This window comes from Geotrypetes seraphini, chromosome 3 (genome assembly GCF_902459505.1).
Source record: "Geotrypetes seraphini chromosome 3, aGeoSer1.1, whole genome shotgun sequence".
NCBI lineage: Eukaryota > Metazoa > Chordata > Amphibia > Gymnophiona > Dermophiidae > Geotrypetes > Geotrypetes seraphini.
In genome coordinates this window covers 187,690,956-187,713,726 of record NC_047086.1, presented here as the reverse complement: position 1 = coordinate 187,713,726, position 22,771 = coordinate 187,690,956, and the positions used below count along the sequence as shown (strand labels likewise).

Sequence of the window (22,771 nt, the reverse complement as noted above, 5' to 3'; positions counted from 1 at the left end):
GCATTTGTTCTGATGCCAGAATGCAGAACTTAAATCAAAATGATCTAAGATGTATTATTTAATACTGAATCTTAGAATGTAAAAAAAAAAAAGTTCACACCTCCTCCCCAAAATGAGAAAACTTACTCTTTAAAACAAAACTGTGTCTAAAATGAAACGAACTGCCGCATTAAGCTGTATTTATGAGGCGTTTGGATTTATAAGTTGGGCATTGGCTATAATTCTGCCTTCCCTCCCCCTCCCCCAAGGGGAAAACAAATTTGATCGAAAAATCTACAGTAATAAAAAGCTGGAGATGTCTAACCTGAATTCCGGGGGGATGTTGCAGTTTTGTATGGCAACTGAAGCCATTGTACAAAGAGCAGAAGCAGGAAAGTTGCATGGCCGCATACTAACTGGAACATGAAAGCGATCGTAGAGACCGTGGAAGCGCGTCCTGTCTAAATGATTAATGGGGGTGAAAGCAGGGTGAGGCCCAACCCCTAGCTAACCTCACGCTGGCCCAAGTGATTCCAAAGAGCAACAGAAATGTGGCCAGTCTACGAACTATCCCTTGGATCTAACCCCCCCCCCCTCCAATCTACCACCACCATCCAAAATACCCAAAATATGGGTTTCTTTTCAAAAGTTTATTTAGAATATTAAACAGTAAATTAAAATACACTTCAGAAAAAAAAAATCAGGAAGATAAAAATGCATTGTATCTTAATATTAAGTCCTAAAAAAATAATTTATCTTCAGAGATCTAAAAAACAGGTTTAAGAAACTAATACAGTGTGTGTGGGGGTGGGGGGGAAACAGCACAAAAAACACACTTGTGCAATAGTCACATTTATAATTTTCTACTGGAGATGGATTGGACTAGAAGAGAAAATCAACCGGTTACAAAAGCCCCCCTATATTTTTATAAGTACAATTTGAATAGGAAAATAGTTGTCCCAGGACAAAACAATAGGAACATCAGCTATCTTTGCTAACAGTCACTCATTATCTAAATAAATACAGCTACTTCTGAACTTCAATAAGGTCAGAGTGTAAAACTTCACCTGCTACAAATGTATAGGAAAGGATTAAATTGTTATAAATAAATATGTCCCTTCTCTAGAATTCATAATGGAATTCAATAAATAGAGGTATTTGGGTTGAATACTGTTTTTTTGCACATCAGGAGAAACGTCTCTTATTAGAACAGCATAATAGCAGTGCAGTAATTGTTCGTAAATGGTTGCAAATGGCAGAGAACGCCTTACAGATGTGTGAGAACTGGAGGTTCCTGGGAAGTTCCCTGAGGCACAGGATGCGAGTTTAAGTCTGTGTAGGTTGGATGGGGGTCGCAGGGTCCAAGATGATGCTCACTTGGTATCTCAGCAGAGTAGCTGTCGTCCATGTTGGTAGAGGAAGGGTGAGAAAAACCGAAGACTGAACCAGCTCCGGGCCCATTGTCTAAGTAGTTCCCTCCAAAGACATCAGGATTCTCCTGGAAATTGGGGGCTTCATAATTGTTCTCCCCGTGGAGAGAGATCTGGTCATATTCAGAAGCCCCTCCATACTTCTTGTGGGTTGTGGGGGTATCAAACAAAGGACTGGAATAAGCTGCTAAGCCATACATACTGCCTTGGTTCTTGCTGTAGGGAATAGACAAGGGCACCTCAAACTCATCTTCACTGGGTAAAGTTGGTAAAGGCATCTGGTTGGAATAAGAGACGGTTAGTGGACTTCTACTCGGGGAATGATCACTAGGGGAGGTAGCAGCAGTCTTTCCCTTATTGTCCTTCTTGTACTTCATCCTCCTGTTCTGAAACCAGATCTTAATCTGTCTCTCTGAAAGGTTCAGCAGGTTGGCCATCTCCACCCGCCTTGGGCGACAAAGGTATCTGTTGAAATGGAACTCTTTCTCCAGCTCCACCAGCTGGGCATTGGTGTAAGCCGTACGTGCTCTCTTGTAGGCTAGATTGGGTGAATTGGTGTCCATGCGGCTATCACCTACATGAAAAGGAAAAAAAAAAAAGATGCCATACTTTTTGTTATTAAGCTTCAAGTTTCCCCCCCCCCCCCCCCTCCTGGACATGTAGAGGGGGTGCTGAAAAGTTCTCAGCCCAACCAAGAAGAGAATGAGGTGGATATGGTTCAATCAATGATGTGAAACAATGTAAAAAAAGAAAAAAAGAATTTTGTTTCTGCAAATTGGCACTTAAGGAGATAAGATGAAATTTCTCAGCTACAGTGGCAAAATAACGCTCAGAATTTAGGAAGTTGGTTGGTTGGGTTGAGAACTTTTCAGCACCCCCTCGTACATTACTCACAGATTTCTCCTATCTTCCAACTACCTCAATAGTCCAGACCCACTCCCCCTACCATTATTTGGCAATGGAATTGAATCTAGAACAATAGGGCCCTTTAAATGAATTATTGTTATCCATTGGACTTACTAAAGCAGTTCTAAATGCTTTTTTTTTAATACTGCAATGTTTTAAAACAACAAATGATTGATCATGCCAATCAGATTGGACATCCAAGTTAATTGAATGTAAGCGTACTCCATGTCCTTGACTGGCATGCTCATTAATTTTTTTTATGTGTATAAAACATGTAGTATTATTTCTCCTATTGGAAGGCATGCAGTATGCCAGGAACTTTTAAATTAATTTACTTACTTCTTCTATATCTACCTGTCTAGGGCACTGCACATTACAAAACAAATCAAGAAGTTGAAACTGAACAATGGACTGCATTAAATAGGAAAATACTGAGAAAATTATCAATGTGGATTAAGTAGATTAAATATAACAATATAATGCTTTGCTTTTTTTTAAAAAAAAAATTAATTAATGAGGATTCTTACCTGTTGCTTTACTCAGATTACAATGTGAAAATGATTTCTAACTCAATTTAAAGCTACTATTTGAGTTTTTGGCTTAACCCTTGCTAACCAATACAGGAATTCAAGTGCTTTAAAGTTAAGGGTGAGGTGTAAAATGTTATGGGAAGTGTACCTGAAAGAGGAGGAAGGCAGTTCTTTTGCTTCAGGTTCTGCCGACTCTCTTTCATCCAGGGGAAAATTTGTTTTGGTGTGTTGCTGGTTTTAACGTTACTGACGCCATTGATCTCAGAAGACTTGACTAAGGCTCCAGAGCCTGCCAGGGGTGGGCATCTTTGGGTTGCCATGGAACTTGGCATGGTTGATGGCTCTGCTGGGAACTCTGGCAAATCTGTGACCTCGCAGGCGTTAATCTTTAGAGAGCTCTGGTCTACCTGGTCAACCTTATGGCTTATTGAGCATGTGGAGGTTTCTGACTGGAATCCGTTTGTAGCGGAAAGGGGCTGCTGGCCAAGAAAGCCCATGCTACTGGACTCTTGGTAGGGACAGTCCCCAAAAGACCCCTGGTTTTGGTAAAAGAGAGCCTTTTGCATGTCCTGTTTCTTCTCGCAGATGGATGGATACCTAGAGCCAAAAATAAAGGAATCACCCAGGTTCACGTAGTAGTCAATTCTTCAAAGGCCACTTCTGAAGATGCTCCTGGGTCAGGCGTCCCAAACAGGGAGCAAATGCTGGAGAGACATTCTAAGCCTGCTCCCCCACCCAGTCACCAGCCATCCCAGCCAAGGTGTGCACAAAGGTCCCAAACCTGCTGACAAAAAAAAAAAAAAAGTGAAGAAAAATAAAGCCAAATGAAATTTAATTTAGGAGAGCTTCAGAAACCACCTTCTGACGCCCTGTGACGTTGCACCTGCAAGTCAAAAGATGGACACTTTTAGCAAATGCAGCTGGGAATATATAGCACAGGACAGGAAGTGCAGCGCTTGCATTTGCTCATCATATGTAAAATCTTTTTGCTTCTGTAGATATCAAAGAGAGATGCTAGTTTTACAATTTCTGCGGGGAAGAGGTTTAGCAAGGCAGAGGGAGAGAAAGGAGGAAGAGAGAGAGAGAGAGAGAAAAGTTTTAAGGTTTTTTGTTGTTTTGTTTTATTTTTTTTAGGATTGACCTGTGTGTTTTGTCACTGCCTCGGGCTTATTTTAACCCTCAAACGCTGATCCTTGGAATAACACAGTAGGTAGGCATTGCTTTATTTTCCAACATATTCTTAAATAACTTATGGGGCAGAAATGTTGCATGCAGTGGTTCGACCTGAAGTCTATGTTAAAAAACAAAACAAAACCCTTGATTTATTAAAAAAAAAATCCTGCGACCAGCTGTACGCTCTGGATGTTAAATGCCCTTCGCGTAATGGTAGTGTCTGGGTTTGGATTATTTTTGATTAAAAGTCTTTGTGTTATACTTAATCTCAGCAATGTAGAGTTTGAACAAAGTTCTACTTTTGAACCAGGGCAATCTGCCTTTTGGAGCTGAATTGTTTAATTGGAATGAAACGATTTTCCAGAAATTCTCGGGAACAGACAAAGAAAGACTATTGAAAAATCGTTATCATACAAAGACAATGGCTTCGAAACAAAGCAACCCGTCCTGATCTGCAAGATATATCGAATTTAAGTAAAAGTTATCCTTACATCCTAGCACTGCATAATATAGGCTTTGAGAAAAAGAGAGTGGCTTTCATATTATTAAGTTTGTTTGCAGAGAAAATATTGTGGTGAACCTATATATATATATAAATATATAGTAGAAAGAATTCCTTTCAAGGGGAGACGGGCACAAAAAGAGCATACATAATACCAAACCATCCAAACCCCCTATATAATTTATATCATGGGAAATCAGTATAGAGAACATTACTTCCCTAGATGACTAGTATTGGATTTAGATTTTAAAATATGCTGGAAATAAAATAGAACATTCTCTAGAAATGTTTGAGACGATTGTTAGTAACTGGGTCAGTCAGACTGAGTTGGGACTTTTAGGCTTTATTCGCTCTCAGAATCACGTTTGTTTCTCTTAAACTGACATCCCCATATATTCAATCGCAATAAATCAGGCATCTTTGAGTAACCTCATCCCTCATCTCATTTTTGTTTTCCTGGTTTTGTTTTGATTTCAACGACCAAACAAACGATTGCACTGCCTACCAAGGGGAAGGAGTGAAGTTTGGATAGAACAGAATTTGGTCTTAGAATTCAATTTCCCCTTTCATTTTTTCAATTCCACTTCTTGTCCTGGTAAAGAAGTTCAGTTTTCTGGTTTTGACCCTTGTTGGGACACTCCAGCCCTTGAAAGGGTACTCCATTACCTGTCATGATGGATGGATGGATGGATCAGGGAAAAGGCTCAAGATTCCTGTTTGCTGAACTTTTTTTGCTTGTCTCCAAATCTCATTCTTTCCTCATTTTTTGATAAGCCTGCACTTAACACAAGCAAAAAAAACAAGCCTCTTAATGAAAGCTTTAAGGATTCTTAAAAGGAACTCCAAAGCACGTTACATGAAGTGACGATAAGTTTTGCTTTAAGCCAGTATTGGGACTTTGCACTACATTTAAGGTTAAAATACTTTCCTAATTTATTCACTGGTTATATATTTCTTTCAAGGATACTTTTAAATATCTTTTTTGTAGCTATCCAAAAATTATGGTTGAAAAATATTGTAACTACTTACTAGAAGAATGATCCAAACAAAATGTGTGTGTGTGACTGAAAATATAAAGTTAAAACTTGAACTTTAATTTCTCCCCCCCAAATATGTACTGGGAATCTGATTTATTATCAAAGCATGTCCATCACATTGCTAGGGAATGCACCCTTGTTGAACCTACTTCTAGTCTTTAAATGTGTTTAATGTTAGGTAAAATAAACAGATAAACCATAGAAAATATAATCCAGCAGTCAATTTCTTTTGCCTTAAATAAAAATTGGGTTTCCCATTTTCATACTTTTTTTTCTCTTTCCTCCCCCTCTTCTCTCTGTCTCTCAAACCACCTATAAACAGTGGTCCTATTCCAAGTAGCTCAGTGTTTTTCCTGTTTGTGCATTCCACTCACATTGTGCGATCCAAACTTTCTCTTAAGATTTCCAACAGTTTACAGTGGGCTCGGTCTAAGGAATTTATCAGCTGGGCAGCCAAAGTGCTAACAACCAAAAACGCCAAACACTGGCTCACTTGGCAATCTCATCCTACCCCTTCCCCCCACGCCCCTCAGAGGCCATGATTTAATAATCTACAGTGAGGAGAATGCACTGGTCTCTTAAACTCTTGGTGTGCCTGCATTGACTGAGCCTAACCTGTTAGCCTTCTTACTGTAAAGACTAATAACACAAAAACTATAAACACACACCACACACACAAACACCCTTCCATGTTCTAAATATATTTACCTAATTTACGCGATATAATATGAAAACAAGGTTGTGCTATGCAGTGATACATATTCAATACTTCTAGATGATATAACTATCTGCTGTGTAAGTGCATATATGTATATATGTGCTTATAACAAAATATAATCAAAGAGGGAAAACAAAAAAAACCTGAAAAAGAGCATTATCCTCCCATTCTAACTGTATTTCATTTTTATGAGAAAATTAACTGAAACATTACAAAGTATATTCTTCTATACAGCTGTCAGTGATATTTAACTTGTTACTTTCTGAACATAGTTTTGGTTTTATATATCAAAGCCCTTCTGAGCCACCTCTCTAATACCAATTGCCTTTTGGAATTTCACTTTGGATCATCGGAATCCTCATATTCCAGAATTCTAAAGGTCATTGAAATGTTATATATGTGTGTTTTCCATTCCTTAGGTCTATTTTTCAGGGTTTTATTGGATAAATGTATAATAGCCGAGTTATTATGATGTTATATTGTTCTCAATAAGCTTTATTAGGGAATAGAAAAAAAAGCAGGGAAATTTAGGCATAAACCTACATTTTACCTACTCTGAAGACAAAAAAAAAACCCTTCCCTTGAATGCAGATTCAAACTGATTTTTAAAGGCATATCTTTTTTTCTCTCTCACTGAACACTTTGGGCTCGTTTTATGATGCCGCGTCAGCGGCTTTAGCGCACGCAACTTTTAATCACGCGCTAACCCTTGCGCTCGCCGAAAACCACGGCCTGCTCAAGAGGAGGTGGTAGCGGCTGGCGCGGCCGGCGGTTTAGCGTGCGCTATTTTCACGTTAAACCGCCAGCGCGCCTTCGTAAAAGGAGCCCTTTGTGTGCAGGGCAAAGAACCAAAACAAGGAAGGTCGATGTCTAGTCCAGGCCCCTTTGCCAAAGCTCTGCCTGAGTGGCTCGTTCAAGCAGCATTTGTTCAGAAAATACTCAGGGCTTGGCCAAGCAATGGCTTCCCAAGAAGTTGAGAAGAAATACCCCTTCCCAGAAATGCATCTCATTCTGCTGCTGGAGGTGATATTCTTCAACGCCCATGCTCAGAAAGAACCGAACAAAAAAAGGATATCACCCCCTCCCCTCCCCCCCCAGAAGATTAACCATTCTCTCTATAATTACCGCCGTCTTTTTGTTTTACTAAGCCAGATTGATTATAGGTATTTTCTAAACAACCAAAATCAAAAACTAAACTAAAAAAATTAAACCAAAACATGCACATTACCTACAAGGACAGATTCAACCTGCGGCCGCAAAAATACAAATAAATTATACCCATCTGGCTTTACAAAAACTAAGCAGTTTGCGGAGGGGGGGGGGGGGGGGGGGGAGAGAAATTCTAATAGTCACTCTTGTCAACCAAGACCATCTTTTAGCCTTCAGATGCAGCAAATCCATGTGAACTCCGTTTGAACCGAACATCAGGTCATAAATCATCGCTACAAAAGCCTGCTGTTTGCTACCAGGGCCGGTTCCTTACCTTTTAACGCTTTCACGGACGAGGAAAGGAGCAGCCAAACAGCAAAAGTTCACACAGTCTATGTCGCACCCCCCCTCCCTAAAAAAAAAAAAAAAAAAAAAGAGAGAAAGAAAGAAAAAAAAAAAAAAGGGGGGGAGGGGAGAGAGAGAAGAGGGGGTCGAGAAGAGAAGGGGTCGCCACAAGGCAAACTTGTAAGACCCCTTTTTCCCCCTTCCAAGGGAGGTGTTGAGGGGGAAGGGGGATGGGTGTTGGGATCCACTATTCCACTGGAGATTAGGCGGGTTTAGTGGCCGTTTAAGGGATGTCTCGCTAGCAATCCCGGAACGAAGCCCGGCGTCACTGCCAGAGCAAAGATGGAAGCGGAAGAATGAAAAGAACATTTGCATTGATTAGTGGAGAGAAAAAAAAAGCAACAATAATGGAGCTCGAAGGGGGGGGGGGGGAGGGGGAAAGGTGGGAGAGTTTTATTTTTAAATCAATATACACGCATGGCAAAAATATAGACTGAAGAAAAATCCCCTCCCCTCCCCCCTTTCTTGCCTTACGAAGTGAGAGTAGACTTTTACATATTTTCAGTGTGAAAAACAAAGACTGCCGCACTGCATACAATTAAGACCTAAGAAACCGTTTCTATTGTTAACGATCCCAGATAAACTATTCCCCCCTTAAATTTTAAGTTTTACACATTCTTAGCTTATTATATCGTTGGAAATGAGGTCATTTAAAAAAAAAAAATCTGTTATTACATATATATATACTAATATATATATTACATATATATATACTAATATATATATATATTACATATATATATATATATATCTCAGTATGTCAGCTTAAAAATGAGGTCTGGAAGGCATAAAAAAAAGTTTAGGCGGAAGAAAACATTCATGCTTGGGTAATTTAAACTGACAAAACAAATATGATGAATATATTTTATGTTAATTCACAACGTCTTTCCCCCCCCCCTCTAGAATTTAAGTATAAGTTAATGTACCCCAGAAAGTAGGAGCCGTACATCGCCTTGTTAATGGGTTTAGGGATTAGCTGGTTCTAACCATGCATACAAATGTACTTGTCTCTGTAGGCTGCTGTAAGATTTATGATTCTTTTACCTTGTGTGGCTGTAAACAAGGGGGTGGGGGAGAAGAAAAACTCTTGACTTTTCACTGCTCAGCACCTCAAGGAGGGTCTGCAAAAAGCTGTCGTAGGAGGCAGATTCTACCAGCTTTGCAGATTTTCCCCCTCATATGCCTGATTTTCCTCATTTGCTTTGCCCACGTCTTAATCAGAGAGAATGACTAGAGCCTTAGAAATGTGCAGTGCACGGGGGAACGCCCCCTCCCCCCCTCCCCCCAATATTTAAAAGTTAGGAGGACAATGGTGTTTTGATTTTTACTCCTACAGCAAGAAGAAAAGGGGGTAGGAAATGGATCCCAGGATCAAACAAGAAAGAGAGAGAAATTTCCTGTCCAATTCGTACCGAGAAGAACTGGGATGAAAACGGTAACAAAAGAGTCCTAAAATGGAGCCAAGACGGAAACCTGTAACAGTGTTTGATAGCAAAGATTTAAAAAAAAAAAAAAAAAAAAAAGTATTACTTCCGCTTTGCTTCATACAGTAAAATAGTTACTTTTTAGGGACAGAATAATTTTGATGATTGCTGTAACAGAGCAAACAAATTTGTGGTCGAGGGACATGATTAGGCAGATCTGTGGAAAGCCAAGCACCACTGGCTCCCTTTAAACGAAAGAGGTGGAATTCGAACTCTGATGTGCAAACCGAATAGGGATTTTTTAAATTTTGGGTGAGCTGGATGAGGACAGAGAGGGTATAGTATGTCTAAACATGTATGCTAAACTGTGCTGTATGGTTCTTGTTATTTCTGGACAGGAAATAGTTTAGAAAGATAAATACGGGGGGAAAAAAATGTGTGGAAGAGAAATGCTGAATCTCTTTTGCCTGTAATGCAGGTATGTAACCGAGAATTTGATTTTTTATTTTTTTTCCAACTCCGAGGCTTCACGCAAAGATCCGTAATACTAGATTTATGGGAGCAAGAAAAAAAAATGTTTTCAGTTTTCTGTGCAAACTTCTCTTGTCACAACCAGTTTTCTATAGTTTATCTCCCCCCCCTTCCTCTGAAAAAAAAAATCAGTGGTAGAGGGTGCAGGGGAAGTTGATTTAAATCTAAAGTCTATTAAATGTTCTGTCATTCATAATCACAGGCCTTGGGTTCAAGAGCTTCCATTGATTTCCAGTAAAGGTCGTATTTCGTTATATCATCATTTTCCTGTGTTCTGGTTCATGCATGGAGACATTTGACCTCTTTTCTTTCTTTCTAAAATACACTTTCCCATAATCCACCTGCAAAACCTTTTAATCTGATATCAAAAAGATTGAAAATGTGTATCTAAAATTTTCACAGTTTGTAGAGAAAGCTTATAAGCTTAGAAGTGTGTGTGTGTGTGTGAGAGAGAGGAGGGAACATAATTGTGCTCATTTTGCATTGGCTGTATTTGATACTTACCTTTAAAAAAATCTGGTCCTTCAGTGGGCCAATAGTGAATATTTTTAAACAGAAGCAGCTAAGTTGTTGTAATATAAATCTTAATATTTTGTGTGTCAGTGTTAATAGATACTAGCATCCCAATTAAAATGTGTGTGTTTGTGGTGGTGGTGGAGAGGGGGAGGGGGAGAACTATCTGATTTTTTATTGTGAATATATTTTCAAAAAAACCAAAACCCTTAAAAGGTCCAGCTGATCTCTGTCCCTCAAAGAATAACTTTTCTGTGTGAATTTCATGCGTCTACCTTGCTATATATATATATAAATCCTCCCAGAGCCTGAGAGCTGGAGAATCATAAAATATTTAAAATCACACGTCAACCTTTCTGTTTATTGCTGGTATATAATTCAAAATGATCGTGTATTAATAAGCCAATAATGATCCTCCGCATTGGAAAAGTATGTGAGCAGCGCCGGTTTTATGGCTGCCCTCATCCTTTGTAACGACCTTTAGTTCAGCTGAGTAATAACTCATCAGAATGAGAGGCCGCCTTTCGAGGGTTTGAATCAGACTACTTCACGGCGTTTTCCACACTTAGGACGTACGCCGAAATGTTCGCTCTTCTGTCAAAAGCTGGCACAAAGTTCAAGAGCTTTATGCGCAGAATGAGTTCTAGTGATCCCATCCATCCCTTTCGAAGCTGGCAGTGGCCAGCCATCAGGAGAGAGAGCTTCTGTTTTTTTTTATTTAATCTTTATTCATTTTTAAAAGCTCACAATAAGTGTAACATATAATACAATCATTTATACTTTAACATCACTTAATAAAATCTTCAACACACAAAAAAGGTTTCCCTCTTAAACAGAAACTGCTGAACAAAAAGTTCAGATGAAAAAATTCAGTGCAATATATATATATTTTTTTACCACTGCAAAACAAAAAAACAACCAACACATACACTCTCTGGAAACTTGATTAAAAAAAACAAAACAAAAAAAAAAAAAACAGCTTCAGAGGTTTAGGGCTCCTTTTACTAAGCTGCGCTAGCGGTTTTAGCGTGCGCTAACCCCGCGCTACGCGCCAAAAACCAACGCCAGCTCAATGGTGGCGTTAGCGTCTAGTGCGCGTGGCAATTTAGCGTGTGCTAAGCGTGTGCTAAAACCGCTAGCGCAGCTTAGTAAAAGGAGCCCTTAATTTCTCATCCTTTGCACATGTGACAGTATGCATTTTTTTTTTTTTTAAAGTATGTTTAACCTTATTTACAGTCTCTGACTTGTCTACTGATTATGTTAAAAACACCCCCCGCCCCCCCGGTTCAATAGAGCTTCATTCAACATTCCTAATGTAACAGAAACTTGATTTCTGGCTGACCTCAATAAAAGCTTTGGCGGAATCTCTGTGTCCGGAAAGATGTTGGAGTTCACTTGATTTGCATTTGAAGTCGGTTTGGTAGTACCATTTTTCACAGACTGAAATGTGAAAAGTTAAAGTGGGGGTATTCACTGCTGTCCAACTTACTGCTGTTAAACATGCTCGATTTGCAGAACAAGGACCACTGAAATGAATATCGTTACCACTTTGATGCTGGGGGTCACAGGAAAGCAAATAAGTATGTCAGTTTAGCTCGCTTTGGCACAGTTTTATGTTGTAAACATGCAAATGAGATTTCATGGAAAAGTCTGTTCTCTAAGAAGAAAATAAACTGGAGTAGAATAAGGCTTTCCGTAAAATCAGTTTCTGAGCAAAATTTAAGAATAAATTTTGTGCTATGCAAGGTTAAATAAATGCCAGACAAAATAACCAGGGGCAGCAAATGAATATACGAGAGCCCCCTTTGGGGGCTTTCATTGAGGGGTGAGGGTGGGAGGTGTGTAATCCTCTCCCTGACTGTACAGGTTTTCTTCAACCACTCCCTTTTAACCAAATGTATGTCATGCACATATGCTCACTTCCTCCCTGCATAACACAGCACATATTTAAGTATCTGTTTACAATTTCTCATCTTCCACAGCATTATCAAACTGGATCCTTTGAGTGCCATCTGTGAGCAAGAGGAAATAAATGTATCCATCTATATTATCACATATGGGTTTTCACATGCATTTTACATTTTAAGGTGGAGCTGCAGATATTTTGGAATGTATAAGATGGAGCAGGTTGTTTATGTTAGATTAAATCTTTTTTTAAAAAATGTATGTTTTATTGCAACCTACCTAGTTAATAGATGGGCTGGATCTGAGAAAGTAAATTAATAAATAATAGAGATGTACATTCACGTGTTTGCTTAAGTATGTGTATAACATTTGGGGTTTTTATACTTCTATGCATATATAAATGGGTCTTGATATTATGCCTTTCTGTGGCTACAGTCAAAGTGCTTTACATATTATATACAGGTACTTATTTTTGACCTGGGGAAATGAAGAGTTACATGACTTGACCTTAAGTCACAAGAAGCTGCGGTGGGAATTGAGCCCAGTTGGCCAGATTCTTGGGCTGCTGAACTAGCCACTAGGCCACTCCTCCACGCCAAATAGTGTTTCTCTTACACATACTGATATACACAGAAAATAGCTGGAACAAATGTATACAACATGCACTCACATATGTATCTATGGATGCGAACCCCCCTCCCCCCCACACACATACACATCTCATGACCACAAATGATCATGCATGCACTAGCTGCAAGCCAAGACAAACATATTTTCCCCTTCACTCCTTGTAAAAATAAAATCAGTGTTATCATGGGTGTGTCAATTCACGAGAGTTTCTGGTAAGCACAGTTCACTGGTTTGAATCGAGGGTTTCCTCCTTTTCAGACCTTATGCTGGGAAAAGGGGACGGGACCTTGGTTTACTGCTTTTTCTGTGTGATTACAATCAAAGTGGTTTACATTTTTAGACAGGTGCTTATTTTGTACCTGGGGGCAATTAAAGGCTCCTTTTACAAAGGCGCGCTAGTGGCCGCGCACACTAGTCGCTACCGCCTCCTTTTAAGCAAGCGGTAATTTTTCAGCTAGCGCGCGCCAAATCTTGTGCATGCGCTAAAAAACGCTAGTGCACCTTAGTAAAAGGAGCCCTAAGTGTTAAGTGACTGGCCCAGCGTCACAAGGAGCTGCAGTGGGAATCGAGCTCACAACCCCAGGATGCTGAGGCAGCTGCCCTAACCACTAGGCCACTCCTCCACTCACTCCCTAAATCAAACCCTGACTCCAGCATAATCAAAACAGAAGACAAAGAGAAGGATGTGCAGGCCGGTGATGATAACACTAGGGAAAGAAGGGGCATCATTGAATGACAAGCTCATCCTGAAATCCATGTTCATCTCTACTTTAACTGGATATAAAAAAAAAAAGGAAGAAGAAAAATGGATGTAACCAACAAAATGACACATATGTGAGCTGGAATTAAGGTCATTCATGCCACACATCGCCTGTTTACATGGAAAATGTTATCATGAAGTGGAGGCTGTACACCTGGACAGCAGCACAAACAGGTAAGATACTGGTGGACAGCTAAAATTAACACATGGGGGGGGGGGGATGATTTCAAGCATAAACATATTCAATAGCTTTTGAAGAGGATACAAATCCTATCCTGGTATACTGTACATTATACTGTACACAATGGATGAAGAGCACATAGGATGGGAGGTGAGGGTAGGGAGAAGGTTGATAGTTACTTCAGTAGGTCATGGGGTGAGGAATGATTGGCACAGGAGTTTTCATAGGGGGTATGAAAGGAGGCTGACCACACTGGTCACAAAGTATGAGGGGAGAGCACACTGCAACTCTTTTCAGGTAAGAGATAAATGTTAACATAAGATAAGATAACATATAACATAAGAGTTGCCGCTGCTGGGTCAGACCAGTGGTCCATCATGCCCAGCAGTCCGCTTACGCGGCGGCCCTTTTGGTCAAAGACCAAAGGCCCTAACTGAGACTAGCCCTACCAGCGTACATCCTTGTTCAGTAGGAACTTGTCTAACTTTGTCTTGAATCCCTGGAGGGTGTTTTCCCCTAAGACAGCCTCCGGGAGAGCGTTCCAGTTTTCTACCACTCTCTGGGTGAAGAAGAACTTCCTTACGTTTGTACAGAATCTATCCCCTTTCAACTTTAGAGAGTGCCCTCTCGTTCTCCCTACCTTGAGAGGGTGAACAACCTGTCCTTATCTTCTAAGTCTATTCCCTTCAGTACCTTGAATGTTTTGATCATGTCCCCTCTCAATCTCCTCTGTTTGAGGAAGAAAAGGCCCAGTTTCTCTAATCTTTCACTGTACGGCAACTCCTCCAGCCCCTTAACCATCTTAGTCGCTCTTCTCTAGACCCTTTTGAGTAGTACCATGTCTTTCTTCGTGTATGGCGACCAGTGCTGTACGCAGTACTCAAAGTGAGGACGCACCATGGCAAGATACAGCGGCATGATAACCTTCTCCGATCGGTTCGTGATCCCCTTCTTTATCATTCCTAGCATTCTATTCGCCCTTTTCGCCGCCGCCGCACATTGTGCAGACTGCTTCATCGACTTGTCTATCAGAACTCCCAAGTCCCTTTCCTGGGAGGTCTCTCCAAGTACCGCCCCGGACATCCTGTACTTGTGCTTGAGATTTTTGATACCGACATGCATCATTTTACACTTATCCACATTGAACCTCATTTGCCATGTCGCTGCCCATTTCTCGAACTTGATTATGTCACTTTGTAGATCTTCGCAATCCCCCTGTGTCTTCACTACTCTGAATAACTTTGTATCATCCGCAGATTTAATCACCTCACTCATCGTACCAATATCCAGATCGTTTATAAAGATGTTGAAGAGCACGGGTCGAAGCATCGAGCCCTGCGGCACCCCCGCTGGTGACACTCTTCCAGTCTGAGTATTGTTGATTATTAAAAGGGAAATAGATTGCATGGGATGATGCATAATAGGAGAGGCAGGCAGATGAGTATCAGTGGCGTAGTAAGGTGGGGTGGGGGTGGGGCGGTCCGCCCGGCACCTGTTCTCTCCACCCCCTGCTCCTTCCCCACCCCCCATATCTCTAACATTCTTAGTGCAAACAGCAACTCCAATCTGCTGCTCACGCCAGCGTTTGCTCTTCCTCTGATGTCACTTCCTGGACCCTCGCACTCAGGAAGTGATGTTAAAGGAGGAGCTGACACTGGCGTGAGCAGCAGGTTGGTGTTGCTGCTCATGCTGGAAATGTTAAAGGTATGAGGAAAGGGATAGGGGCGCACACGCACGCCGCAGGAGGGGGAGGGGAAGGAGGGAATGGGGTGGGGAGGCGAACAAGAGGGCAGGGGAGGGGCGTGACTGCCCCGGGTGCCTCTCACCCTCGCTACGTCACTGATGGGTATTACTGGGGGTATAGGAGTTGCAGGGTAAGGAATGAAGACTGGTGGTTATTACTATGGGTGGAGAGGATATAGGATGAAGAACACTGAGGGGCCAGATTGATGGTTATTATTGGACAGAACAAGCAATGATAAGATACAGCAGGGTAATGGCTATTGGTGGTATAAAGGTCATGGGATGATGAATGTAAGGAAGGAGTAGGGTTTTGGATACTTTTGGGTGACAACGATGGGAGGGAAAATTTGATTATTACCGGGTTGAACATAAGACCATAAGAATTGCCGCTGCAGGGTCAGACCAGTGGTCCATCGTGCCCAGCAGTCCGCTCCTTTGGCAGCCCCTAGGTCAAAGACCAGTGCCCTGAGACCAGCCACACCTGCGTGCATTCCAGTTCAGCAGGAACTTGTCTAACTTTGTCTTGAATCCCTGGAGGGTGTTTTCCCCTATAACAGCCTCCGGAAGAGCGTTCCAGTTTTCTACTACTCTCTGGGTGAAGAAAAACTTCCTTACATTTGTACGGAATCTATCCCCTTTCAACTTTAGAGAGTGCCCTCTCGTTCTCCCTACCTTGGAGAGGGTGAACAACCTGTCCTTATCTGCTAAGTCTATTCCCTTCAGTATCTTGAAGGTTTCGATCATGTCCTCTCTCAGTCTCCTCTTTTCAAGTGAGAAGAGGCCCAGTTTCTCTAATCTCTCACTGTACGGCAACATGGGATGAGGAAAATAGGAGGGGTAGGGTGATGGGGTAGGGCGATGGTTATTACTGGGGTATAGGGGACATGGGGTGAGGAATGGTAGGAGTCAGGGGTTCTCAACCCATTCGTGAGAAACTTCCAATCAGTCAAGTTTTCAGGATATCCAAAATAAATATGCATGATAAAGATTTGCATAAGCATAGAGGGGCATAATACAAAAAAAAAAAGTCTAAGTCCCCTTTTGGCCTAAGGCCCTAAACGCTGAAAGTAACAGCAGGGAAAATGTTCATTCTCAAAAAAAAACCTGTCCAAAATGAGGTTTTTTTTGAGAATGGCTTACCTTTATGTTCAGCAGTTTAATCGCCCAAACCACTACTACATCTAACCTTAGAACACATTATCAACCAAAAAATTGCCCAAGTCCCAAACGCCCAAAACAAGACCTTTTAGGCGAAGGAGGGGCCAGTCCTTCATCTAAAAGCTGGATTCTGTAACCAGCGTCTGTCAAAAATAACACCGGTTACAGAATTTCCCCTCCCCGCAACGATCGTAGTAAGAGAGATGCCTAATAACTCCTGCCGCGGTTCACAGCAATTTGGGGGGGATCACGATTGCAGCAGGAGAAATGCCCAATCTCTCCAGCCGCGATCACGATCCATCCCCCAACCCCGACAATACCAGCAGTAGGGAGCCCAACCCATCCTGCTGAGGTGCACCCCCCATGACCCTCCCACCCTGACAATATTGGCAGGAGGGAACCCAACCTCTCCTACCAGAAGGCGACCCCCTACCCCTCCCTCAAATATGGGCAAGAGGGATCCCGTGCCCTCCTGCCCACGGCACCACTTCCCGTGACTGCCCCTCAAACCCCCAATCACCCCCCTGAACACCTGAATGGTTCCCCAACCCTTCGACCCTGTGACCCCCCCCAACACCCCCAAACCCCTGACACCCGCTCTCAACTTACGTTAAGTATGCCAGACAGATAGGTCCCATGCCTGGCCAGCAGACAGGCCTGCCATCCTCCGAATGGCAGGCCTAGGGCCTGATTGGGGCAGACGCCTAGTGCCCCACCCATAGGAAAGGCTTTAGGCACCTGGGCCAACTGGAGTTGGGCATCTTTCCTGCCGTGATCGTGATCCCCCCCCGAACTGCTGGGAACCGTGACAGGAGAGATTAGGCATCTCTCCTGCCACAATCGTTGCGGTGGGGAGTGGGCAGTTGCCGGGGCCGCTGAGCTGATCACGGCAGCTGCAATCAGCTCAGCAGCCCCTATTTGGAACTTATACCTGTTTTGAATTGGTCTAAGTCAAAACGTATATGTTCCGACTGGGCAACCTTGTAAAGTTTTGGCTACATTTGCTGTACAAAAAAGTCTAGGTTGGCCCACCTCCCGCCCTTTCCCCTCCTATAAAAATGCCTCTTTTTGCTCTAGGCATTTAGAGGCAAGGTAAAGGCCTGAGCTGGTTTTAGATACATCTTTTTGATCGTCCAAGTACTGATTTAGACCACTTTTTGAATGTTTTTTTTAAATTATGAGCTCCATAGCAAAGATATCTTTCTCATGCAAATTAATTGAGCATATTCTGAAAACCTGACTGGCTGTGAGTGTCCTGAGGACGTGGTTGAGAGCCCCCTGCTCTGAGTTAGTCCAATTGCTCTTTGTCGAAGGGGTGTAGCCAGACACTCAGTTTTGGATGGGCCTGAGCCCAAAGTGGGTGAGCATGAGAACTCCACTCCTTGCTTAGCATCTCTCCCTCCTCTACCTCCAAGGATCATGGCATCTTTTCTACTCCCTCAGCAACCCAGAAGCTTCTACATAAGTCCTTTAGTTATTTACTGGCAGGGAGCAGCGACTGCTTGTGCCAGCTTCCTGTGATCAGGAAGCTGTGTCAAAAAGAAGACTTGGGGATGGTGTGCCAGCGAAGAACTGAAGAACTGTAAAGGTACCAGAGGACGGGAGAAGTAGAGATAAGAGACTCCTGATTGCCTGGGGGTGGGAAGGGGGGGGGGGTGGAGAGGATAGAAAAATGTCAGACTGGCAAGTTGGGGTTGGCTGCCAGCCACATCACAGCTGTTTTGCTGTTGGGTGAGCCTGTGCTGGTTCTTTGGCATTATTGTGTGCTATCATACAGAGGACATAAGAACATAAGAATTGTCGCTGCTGGGTCAGACCAGTGGTCCATCGTGCCCAGCAGTCCGCTCCCGCGGCAGCCCTTAGGTCAAAGATCAGTGCCCTAACTGAGTCTAGCCTTACCTGCGTAATTTCTGGTTCAGCATGAACTTGTCTAACTTTGTCTTGAATCCCTGGAGGGTGTTTTCCCCTATAACAGCCTCCGGAAGAGCGTTCCAGATTTCTACCAGAAGGCGTTGGACAAGGTTCCGCATGAACGACTACTTTGGAAAATTGTGAGCCATGGAATCGAGAGTGAAATACGTGGATTAAAAACTGGCTGTAGCATAGGAAACAGAGAGTGGGGGTAAATGGACAATACTCGGACTGGAAGAGCGTCACCAGTGGGGTGCCGCAGGGCTCCGTTGTCTGTCTGTCTCTTGGCTGCTGTATGTTTGTCTGTGTTTTTTTGCTGTCTGTCTCCTTGGTCGCTGTATGTGCATCTTTGTTTATTTTGGTCTGTCTCATTGGCTGCTTTCTGTCTTTTCTTTTTTTGCTGCCTGTCTCTTTGGGCACTGTCTAGGTTTTTTTTCCTTAGCCGTTGTATGTCTGTCTGACTCCTTGGCCACTGTATGCTTGTCTGTCTGCTTGGCTAATGTATGTCTGTCTTGTTTTTTTTTGTTGGCTGTCTCCTTGGCTGCTGTATGTTTTTTTTTTCCTGTGTCTCTCTCTCCTTGTCTACTTTTTTTTTTTTATAATTTGAATCTGTGTCTCTAGCCCCCTATCCTGTGTGTATCTTTCACTGCCACCTACCTCTGTTTTAGTGTGTGTGACATATTTTTTTCAGTCTGTCAATGAATCTTCTTTTTTTTTCCTTCTACTGTCTCTCCCTGATCCCCTGTCCATATGTGTGTGTGTGTGGAGATCTTAGGGGGATGTCAGAGGGCTGTTGTGGGAATATGACCCTTCTCCCACCTACTTTTTTTTTTTTTTTCAAGCAACTGGCAGAGAATAACTTGAAAATGGCACAGAGTAAAGTGTAGAAGTAAATCGGCACAGATTAACTTGTGTAAGTTAAACCGCCAATCGACAATCGTTGGAAAGGGAACATGCGATCTCCGAATTGTGACCGTCGACCATGCATGCTTTTACCTCGGAGGTGTTCCAGGAAACTTGGCAATGTGATAGCACCACATTGAAGAGGAATTTCCGTCTTGCAGCGATTCACTTTGGGGTCAGGTGCAGTTCGTGATAGGAGTTGCTGCCGCGGCTTGAAAGTTAGCCGTCCAGACCGCGAGTGTGGGGCTCAATTTATCTTGAGAGCGGCAGCGGTGTATATGTGGCATGAAATGTTGTGCACATTGATGTTGGGGGGAGGCAACCTTTTCGCCCCTTCTGTTTAATATTTTCCTTTCACCGCTTCTGAGTCTCTGCCAGTCAATTGGTTTTACTGCCTTCTCCTACGCAGACGATATCCAACTTATTCACCCTCTTGATCCAGAATATAACAATGATATCCAATCTATAAATAAAAAACTAGAAACAATACAAGACTGGCTTAACTCAAACAAACTATCTTTAAACATAAAAAAACAAAATCCATGATCTTCTCCTGGAAAAAAGACATTGGCTTGAAGACCCCATTCATTCTTAACAACATCCCACTAGAGTTCGTCGCCACTTTAAAAATCCTTGGGGTAACAATCGATGACAAACTATTGTTCCACGAACACATCAATTATATAATCAAAACTTGCTTCTACAAACTACGTTTAATTCGATCAATCGCCAAATTTCTCGAGCCCAAATCTATTAACATTTTGGTTCATTCGCTAATTATAGCTAAATTGGACTATTGTAACTCTCTACTTCTTAACATCTCTCAAAAAGAAAAGAGAAGACTTCAAATTATCCAAAATACAGCTATTAAATTAATCTATAACGCCAAGAAATAAGACCATGTTACGCCACTCTTGATTGACTCCCACTGGCTTCCTATCAGTCACCGCATCTTCTTCAAGGTCATGCTTTTAACATTTAAAACCCTCATCTACACTGAACCCCAATTTATAGCCAGAATGTTAATACCCCATAATACTATGCGACCACTTAGATTATCCTCCCAGAATCTCCTAACTATACCCTCCTTGAAAATAATAGGCACGAGAAGATTAGACATGTTTTCCGTAATGGGCCCCCAATGGTGGACCTCATTACCACAATATATTAAAAATGAAAAAGATCTTTCCTCTTTTTAAAAATCACTAAAAACTCATCTTTTTAAAGATGCTTTTAACATTTAAATTTAAGACTTGTTTTATATACTCAGATTTTTAATCCTCCCGTTCCCCTTTTGTTCTTCTCCTTTTTTGTTTTTCTTCACAACGAAAAAAACTTGTAACTTTCCCCCTCTCTCCTCCCAATTCATGTTTGTCTTGTTGTCACGTAATTGTCATTTTGTTTGTCTTTTTTGCATCTCTACTCTTTTTATAATTATGTACATCGCTTAGCAAACCGATTAAGTGATTCATCAAATATTAATAAACTTGAACTTGAACTTCTTCAATGTCCGTGCCTTCGCCAGCAAAGGAAAGACTCCAGGCAAACAGCTGACTTCTTCGGCTTCCTCCCCTATTATCTGGAGTCATCTGGGGCAGGGCTCGCTGTAGGCTCCTTTTACCACCAGGGGAAAATGAAAAACTCCACCGCCGTAGTCTCTTTTTTAATCTGGGGAAACCGCTGTGCAGAAAATGCCATTGCTGGAGAGCAGGGAGTGCCGCGTATTAAAATTTCTCTGCCGCGCATGGGGCCGTAGTAAGTGCGCATGCGCACTCTTGCTGGCCGTGCTCCTCATGACCCTGGTGACTCTCCCTCTGATGTCACTTCCTGTGCGTTGCACCCGGAAGTGACATCGGCGGGTGAGCTGACATGGTCACAAGGAACATGTTGAAATTGTTGCACTCATGGCGGTGAGCAACTAGAGGTATGGAGTAAGGGAAGGGGGCATATGCATGATGAGGGGAGGAGTGGAAAGAGGCGAAGGGGCGGAGAGGAGGAAGGGTGCTGGTGCCCCCACCAACATGGCACCCAGGGCGGACCGCCCCTTTGCCCCCCCCCCTTACTACGCCTCTGAGGTGAGTTTTTATTGTCTTCCTGAAGTTCAGTAGTCCTTCTAGTGATCTGATGTGAGATGAGAGTTGATTCCAGAGGCATGGTAGGCAGTGTGAGTAGGGTCATCAAGGCAGAGGGAGCATCCTGAAGGTTACTTTGGTGTATATATTGATACTGCTCTTGCACTTCAGCCTCAAATAATTTCTGTGGTCAGGGCACTTCAGGTGGTTCAGAATGCCGCAGCTAGATTGATAACTGGAACATCAAGATATGAGCATATTCCTCCATATCTCCGACAACTGCATTGGCTGCCAGTTGTATTTAGAATTCAGTGCAAAGCAATTATGTTATGTCACCAATTTTTATATGATACGATCCCTGAATTTTTTAAGAGTTTGATGTGTGGGGATCATTGCGCTCCGAAAGTTCAGCATTGCTGAAAACAAAGGCTAATCCGAAATATGTGGAAACGAATGTCATGACTTTTACATGTGCAGGAGTTAAGTTGTGGAATGGCCTTGTTGGCCAAATTCGAAAAAGTAAAGACAGGAACTTATTTAGGAAAATGTTAAAAACACAACTATTTGTAGATGTATTTATTTGAGCAATTGACCTTATGTAAAGATTGAATCCTATCTTGTTCTGATTTTTTTAAATAATATTTTATGTATGTAACTTTTTTTAAACCATTGTGGAAAAAAACAATATAGAAAATTTTAAAATAAATAAATCTTGTTTCTTTTCGTTGCATCAAATTCATACCATTCGCTCTTATATTGTTTCTGAAAGTTGTGCATCAATTCTATATGCCCTGATTACCTCAAAGCTAGATTATTTTGTCACACACGCTTGCCTTACTAGCTCGTGTCATACTATGTTACCCATGGTTTGTAATATGACGTTTGCTGTGCTATACCTTGCCGTACTATGCTCGCCATGCTATGTTTCGTCATATTCTGTTTTACCGTGCTTTGTTAACTAAGGGTCCTTTTACTAAGGCGCGCTAACTGATTTAACATGCGCTAAATGCTAACGCGTCCAAAGAATATAATGGGAGCGAATATAATTTAGCGTGTGATAATTGTTAGTACATGCTAAATCGGCTAGCGCACTTTAGTAAAAGAGGTGGTATGTTTTGTCATATTATGCTTTACCGTGCTTTGTTAACTCTGTCAGGCAACATTTGCCATGCTATATCCTACCATACTATGTTTGAGAGTGTGGCGCAGGG

At 42.0% G+C, this 22,771-nt stretch overlaps 1 protein-coding gene across 4 annotated transcripts in view; it reads right to left on the bottom strand.

Moving 5' to 3' along the window:
• Window positions 1–669: 669 nt before the first annotated feature.
• Window positions 670–22,771, bottom strand: part of LOC117357427 (homeobox protein Hox-D3a-like) — a 251,680-nt gene continuing 229,578 nt past the window's right edge. For 3 of the 4 annotated variants that reach the window (XM_033938003.1, XM_033938004.1, XM_033938002.1), the window contains exons 3-4: window positions 2,994–3,626; window positions 670–1,983 (exon numbers count right to left, since the gene is read on the bottom strand). In XM_033938003.1, coding sequence (XP_033793894.1) covers window positions 1,247–1,983; window positions 2,994–3,411 — 1,155 coding nt within the window. In that variant the 5' untranslated portion in view covers window positions 3,412–3,626 and the 3' untranslated portion in view covers window positions 670–1,246. Of the gene's footprint in view, window positions 1,984–2,993; window positions 3,630–22,771 lie in introns of all 4 variants that reach the window. The other variant, XM_033938005.1, reaches the window with a different exon arrangement.